Source organism: Mustela putorius, unplaced genomic scaffold (genome assembly GCF_011764305.1).
Source record: "Mustela putorius furo isolate JIRA1106 unplaced genomic scaffold, ASM1176430v1.1 tig00003834_pilon_pilon_pilon, whole genome shotgun sequence".
NCBI lineage: Eukaryota > Metazoa > Chordata > Mammalia > Carnivora > Mustelidae > Mustela > Mustela putorius.
In genome coordinates this window covers 45,208,616-45,215,677 of record NW_025421987.1, presented here as the reverse complement: position 1 = coordinate 45,215,677, position 7,062 = coordinate 45,208,616, and the positions used below count along the sequence as shown (strand labels likewise).

Genomic DNA, 7,062 nt, shown 5'->3' with positions numbered 1-7,062 from the left:
AAAGCATGTAGCTTTACTTTATTGAGCAGTACTATTATCTCACTTTTATTTTTATGACCTTATGAGAAAGTAGGCATTACTATCTCCATGCCAGAGACAGGGAAACAGGAGGCCTTGTATTCCAACTGTTAAGCCCGAGATGGGATTCTGACCCCAATTTAACCTCCAAAGTCATGTGTTAAACCATTTTATTTCCATTTAATGTGGTCTCCTCTTGTCTTATCACCCGACAGTGGCCCTCAACTTGCCATCCTCAACACATCTTGCCTTTTCATGCTTCTGTTTTGCCCTTTCAGTCTTGTGACAGTTGTCAATAGTCTTTAAGGACAGAGCCTCAGTCTGTTTTATTGACAGCTGTATTCTGGGCACACAGCACAGTATCTGGCTCACAGCAGATGCTCTTTTGCTGAATAACTAAATGAATGAACATGAATCTGTTTCTCTATGCAACTGTGAACTCTTTTATTGTATATCCATCAAATGTTTGTTGACTCAAGGAAATAATAAGAAAATTTTTAATGATTAATAGAAGATTTATTTAAACAATAATACAGAGAGTCATCACTACCAGACTTAGTATGAAATATTCCATGTTCGATCCAATTTTCCTTCCTGGATAAGTTTTTCTTTCCTATCCTGCAGAGACAGAAAAAACAAAACAAAACAAAAGCTTCATTAGAAATAACACATTCTGACCCGTGTTCATTGCAACATTATTTACAATAACCAAGATACAGAAATAACCTAAGTGTCCATCAATGGATATGTACATGTATACATGGAACACTATTCAGCCAATTAAAAAAAAAGGAATGAAATCTTACCATTTCATAGGTACAAGCTTATAGATACAGAGAACATACTGGTGGCTGACAGAGGCAGAGGGTGGGTGGTGGGCAAAATGGCTGAAAGGGGTCAAAAGGTACAAAGTTCCAATTATACAATAAGTCATGGGGATGTCATGTACAATAATAGTGACTATAGTTAATAATACTGTATGGAATATATGAAAGTCGCTAAGAGAATTAATCTTAAGTCCTCATCATAAGAAAAAAGATTGTCTTTTGTAACTATGCATGGTAACAGATGTTGCCTAACATTTACTGTGGTGACCATTTTGCAAAATATACAAACAAAAAAGGTACTGGAAAATACAGAAATGTTTACAAAGAACCAGTGTAATCTGGCAAAACCCATGGTACAACTCTAAAAAACCAGACTAAAATACTCCAAACCTAATTCCAATCCCCCACTGTCTAAAGCCTATAGGGTATGTGTAAGGAAGCAGCAGTCTGAAGAAATAAAGGAACAATGAGAAAACACTCCTATTGAAAAACAATTTATGCACATACTGGAAGAATTATATTACCCCACTAAAAAGTGTATGTCAAAAGCAAAATGCAAACACCTTCGGATAAGTGGGGCCTATCTTTTTGTTAAGTGGGTACTTTATCAGACAATTAAAATATAGAAGCTCTTACAGGAGAATGGACTGGCCAGTTTAAGACAAACCTAAATGAATGGGCTCCATTCTAGATGGCGACACAAAGCCTTCTGGGGGCTAGTACCAAGATGGCCTGGTGTCAAAGATAAAATTGGCTTTCTCTGCAATCATAGGGCCTCTAATGGCAGATTCCCACCACAGGTTGCTTTTGCTTTCCCACTGTTAGCATATTACAAAGTTTTAACATTAATCAACAAAATGTGACCAACACTGATTAGAATTCATACAAACTGGTAACACATTAAATAATTTATGTATTCTGTTAATACTTAACCCAAATAACCATCTTTTTAAAATAATGGACTAAGAAAACTCAAGATAAAGGTTTGCAAAGATAATATCTAAAGTTAAGTCAAAATAGGAAAGTTTAACTTCTGTATTAACTTGTATTTAATTTTTGAGACAGAGAGAATGCACATGCAAGCGGGGGTAGGGCAGAAGAAGAGGGAGAGAGACAACCTTAAGCAGGCTCCATGCCCTTTACAATCCTGACTTCAAGCCCAGAGCCGACATCCAGAGTCCGACACCTAACCTACTGAGCCACCCAGGAGCCCTTAGTGTTAACTTTCTAAAGTTACTTCTGTATTCTCTTAATAGTCATAGCACAATTCCTTTACATCACCTAAAACACACCAGGAAAATGCTTTCATTTCAGTCTAAGTTCAAGCCTTAGAAATTTAAACTGACCAACTTATTATTTTAAGTTGAAATTAAATTTGAAAGACTCAAAGACTATTGTGATTTTTAGCAAAGTATTATTTCAATATGAGTTGAAATGATAAAGCAATGCAATCAAACACATACTTGAAACTTCCTGTTTTAACCCCTGCTGGAAACAAATAAAGATAAGAGAGAAACTGAAGGGAGAGGAAAGGACTGAGGTGGGAGGAGCACTGGTGGCAAATGCCTAGAGAAAGAGCTGCAGCCAGCACAGAGGAACCTGTCACACAGAAACTAAACGTCAGGTCCCAATACTTACTCTGTCAGTTTTGAATACATAAAACCAGAACAAAAGGGGCCCCATTCCAAACAGAGCTCCTAAGAGCGAGGTCTTGGGAGTGGGTCTGAAATTGGGATAGATGTTTGCCGATCTTGCATAGGTCCAACGAAGCAATGCAGGATCTTCCTAAAATTCAGGAAAACAAAAAGTTACAGAACTAAGTAGGGCCACACTGAAACAATCTCATCAAAACTTCTGTGTGTGGGAGGGCAGAGGGCACCTTTTGTGCCCCACCACAGTTAAGGGTATATCCTGAATATTCCTGAATAGCTTCAGGGAAGATCTTTCATTTCTAGTATTTGTTGACTAACTTTCTGATGATCCTATCCCGTTCAAGTCCTTCAGAACTTAAAAAGTTCTTCTATCAACCTTCAGCTTTCTATTTACTTAAGATTTAAGAAACCTAATCTTTTTAATCCATCAGAGAAACCACTTTTTCTCTTTGATAATTTTTTTTTTCCTGGGTTGTTTTGTAGCTTCATTGTCTTTCTTGAAGTGACCAACTGAATCACAGTATTCCCAATGAGGACAGATTTCATATGATTTCTATCATACTTTGTGCTTTGTTTCTAGGACCCTTTCTAATGCTATCCCCTATGCTGCACTGTCTTTCCAGGCTTCAAATAAGTTGCAGGAAGGTGAAGACTGTGGTAGGCCAACTCTGAACTTTAAGATTTTTAAGCTGACTTGTTTGATACTTTATAAGCAAAATTATTACACCTTATGCTATTAAAATAATTTGTAGTGAGGACAAGATTGTTGTTAATGAAAAATAATCAGACTGCCTTGGTTAAGGAAAAAAATTGTCCATTTTAATGTACTTATACTAGAACAACTATGTAAGACAGCAAATCTGCTCCAAACACATAATTAAATTTAATTAGCTATATCCCCAAATACTTTATAGAATTATTTGCTCCAATTAACTGATAGGCAGATTAAAAATAACCAGATGAAATCAGCTTTAAAAGTTTAATACCAAAGGAGAACATTCAAGGTCCTATACACCACCAAGAAGTCATGATTGGTAGGATTGAAATAATTAAACTGAATCTTCCATAGATACATTTTAAACCAAACTGTTTGCAAAAAACAGTAAAGGTGAAGACCCAGGTTATAGACAGGTTCAAGGGAATATTTGAGTTTAATACATCTATTCTTTATTTATCCCTTCTATTAAGGTATTTGAATGATTCTCACATGACAGAGCTCTCAATCCACCAGTCACCTCTCTACGTATTTATCTGCCAAACTGGTCTTCCAGAATCAGACATTTCATTTCATAACAATATCAATAGCCTCATGACCATAGTTCACTGAACCTGTACTGTTGTTAAGAGGCGTTCTGAAATATACTCCATGGGAAACAGTTCTCCTTTTTGGACACCATTCCATGTCCCAAGAACTATCAGTAGCATGTGACATGGTGAAAACTCCTTGAAACTGTTTCTTTTGCTTTTCAGGGCACACACCAGCCTGGTTTTCCTCCTAACTCTATGGCCATTTCCTCTTGGTCTCTTTTGCTCTCTTCTTCCTTATCTCTCCCATCTCTTAATATTGGATCTTAGACCTTGTTGGTCTTCTCTATCTACATTCATTCTCTTGATATCTACCTCCTCCAGTCACATGGTTTTAAATATCTGACTATAGGCCAATGTCTCCCAAAATTATACCTTCCCAGACCTCTACCCCAAACTCCAGACATAAATCCAACTGCCTGCTCAACAATGCCATGTTGTCTAACAAGCATGTCAAATGTGATGTATCTCCAACTGATTTACCAATATTCCACTCCATCTCCATCCCTGCTCCTCTCACATTCTTTTCCATATTGGTAAAAAGCAACTTCATTCTTTTGATCACTTAGGTCAAAAAAACCTTCGAATCATCACTGACCCTTTTCACTCTTACACCTCATATCAATCTGCTAGCAAATCCGGTTGGCTTTACTTTCAATACGTACTCAGAACTCAATACTTTCCACCTCCACTGCCAAAACCCTAATTACCTCAAAAGCCTCCTAGTCTCCTTGTAGTCCTCTGTAACCTATTTTCAACTAAGCAACCAGAGAGATGTTAAAAATGTAAGGGCAGATTACCTACACAGTAAAATGCCTTACAACAATCTGCAAAGCTTGGTGTGATCTAGTTCCACTTTGCTCTCACCTTTCTCCACTTTAGTCACAATGGTCTCTTCAGTACTTTTGGAACTAACCAGGCACACTTCTGTCTAAGGACCCCTACACCTGTTATTCCCTCTACCTAAAAGGCTACTTTCCCAGAGAGTTGTGTGTGGCTAGCTCCCTCATCTCACTTCCTTCTTGTCACCTTCTAAGGATGGCTTTCCCTAGGGGTATCTAAAATTTCAGCAGCTATCCCTTCCTACGACACAACACACATTCCTAATCCCTTCCTTGCTTTATTTTTCTTATCACTTACCACTAACACGCTAAACAATTTAGTTTTTTAACTTGTTTGTTACTTGTCTGATTCACTGGAGAAAGCAAGCTCCTCAAGGACAGGAATCTACACTGAGACCTCAGCATCTAAAACAGGGCCTGGCCTATATCAGCAATTACTTAATCACTGAATCAATCACTGGTAAAGATTAGGCAAGGAATTTCCATGTATTGATCATTAAATGATTAAGTGCCAAGCACTCATTTAACAGAACCACCAAAGAGGCAGGTATTACTGTCTCTTATATAACAAAACTGAAACTGTCCTAGGGCACAGAACTAGGGAAGAGAAAATCTGGGGTTTAAGCTTTGGCTATCTGGCACATCAAACCTGTGTGAGTATGTCAATAACAAATGTCTCCCTCCACACCTTCTCAAGTAAACATGGTTCTGACTGGAGATGGTACAACCAACTGGTTAAGCAAATGTTTTGGGTTACACAGTTCAAAGTTTAAATTCTGCTCTATCACTTGCTAAGGGAATATCACTCTATAACCTATCTGTCCTTCCCATGTTGTCTTCTCATCCGTAAAATGGGGATAATTACAGGGCCTAACTCTTTGAATACTTTGACATTTGAATAATATTCAGAAAGGGTTTAGAGAGTGCCTGCACGATGTAAATTTCCTTCAATTCTAGCAACTTCCAAAAAGTCCTACAGAACACCAATGCAACTTTTGAGGGAAGTTCTGGTTGTTTTTTTGTTTCTTTAATATCATATTTGACATCGTAATTAAATAGCTCCTGTACAGAAAATTACTGAAAAGCCTACTCACTAAATATAACAGCTATCAGTTTACTGGTAACATATAAAGTGCCTGCAGTGTTATACAAATATCTCATTTACCTTACAATGATTCCATAAAGAATGTACTATTCTATTCTTCCCCACATAAGAAGATCAGAAAACTAACCTTTGGAGGGGTTTGGCAAACTAAAGTCATCTAGTTTGCCACTATGTTCTGCTTTGGCATCTAATTCCAAAAACCTGAGTTTCAACTAGCTGCATAGTTTTGGGGCCTTCAAAAGATATAAACTGAAAAAAAATTACTATATTCCCATCAGGAGAGAGCAGTATTGCTAGGAACTGTGAACTGAAAGGTGGAAAACCGTTTTTTAAAAAAATTACACACACATTTTCTGAACAACTCATTACAGCTCAGGCACTGTGTTGGCTAGTCATATGCCTTATCTCATTTAGTCCTAACAGCCTCCTAACTGTAAGTACTGTATTATCCCCCTTTTTCAGACAGGAAAACCGAGGCTGAAGAGCAGAGGTGAGTCTCTTAAGATTACCCAGGCAGGAAGTGATCAAGTCAGGGCTCAAATCCAACCGGGTGTGAATCTAGAATCGTCCTCTTGACCACCAAATTCTCCGCCCAAGGTCAAAGGGCTAGAAGGTGGCCCTGCTCTCTCCGCCTGGAAGTGGGCCAAAGTCTAAGATACTGCTCGGGAACGGTGGCCGCCCCGCTGTGTGGCCTCCCTTGGCGGGTTTGGGCTGCCCGGTCGGGGAAGGGGGACCGCCCGGACTCTGGCCCTCGATTCCCGCCCGGCTGGCCCACGACTCACGATGAGCCCTTGGCGTTTGGGGTCGTTGTACTGAAGCAGATACTCCCGTTTAAGTCGGGATCTTATGGCCAACCGCTCGGCTTGCGCCTTCCGGGCTTCCGGAGATACGTTGTATTCGGCCGGGTCGAGGGTAGAGGGTAGGGTAGCCAGAGGCGACGGCTCGTACTTGGGGAACGACATCTTGGCACTCCGGCACACAACTGCGCCTGCGCGAGTCCGAGACCCTCCCCCTTTAGTCTGACAGTCGTCCTGAGGGAATGCGCCTGCGCATTAGCGGAAGGTAGGCTGTAAGTTTCCTCCCGAGCTCAGCTGCTTTCGTTAACCTTCCTCAAGGTCCTGTACCCAGAATAGCGATCTGCGCATGCGCAATACGCTTTCCTTGCCCTTTCTTCTCCCCACCCCCGCTTCCTCCTTTTACCTACAACAATCTGTTGCTTGTTGCTTCTTTCTAGCAGCTTTACATATCTCTAGGGACAGAGCCGAGCTTTATTTTGTGAAGTTGAGCTGTGTGAGACTGGCAGACAGAAAATG

The 7,062-nt window shown here is 39.8% G+C and overlaps 1 protein-coding gene across 1 annotated transcript; it reads right to left on the bottom strand.

Moving 5' to 3' along the window:
* Window positions 1–512: 512 nt before the first annotated feature.
* On the bottom strand, window positions 513–6,759 carry NDUFB4 (NADH:ubiquinone oxidoreductase subunit B4). Its single transcript, XM_004772788.3, has 3 exons — window positions 6,532–6,759; window positions 2,484–2,630; window positions 513–636 (listed from the first exon to the last, which is right to left on the bottom strand). The coding sequence occupies exons 1-3, from the start codon at window positions 6,709–6,711 to the stop codon at window positions 574–576; spliced, it is 390 nt and encodes a 129-aa protein (XP_004772845.1). The 5' UTR covers window positions 6,712–6,759; the 3' UTR covers window positions 513–573.
* Window positions 6,760–7,062: the final 303 nt, after the last annotated feature.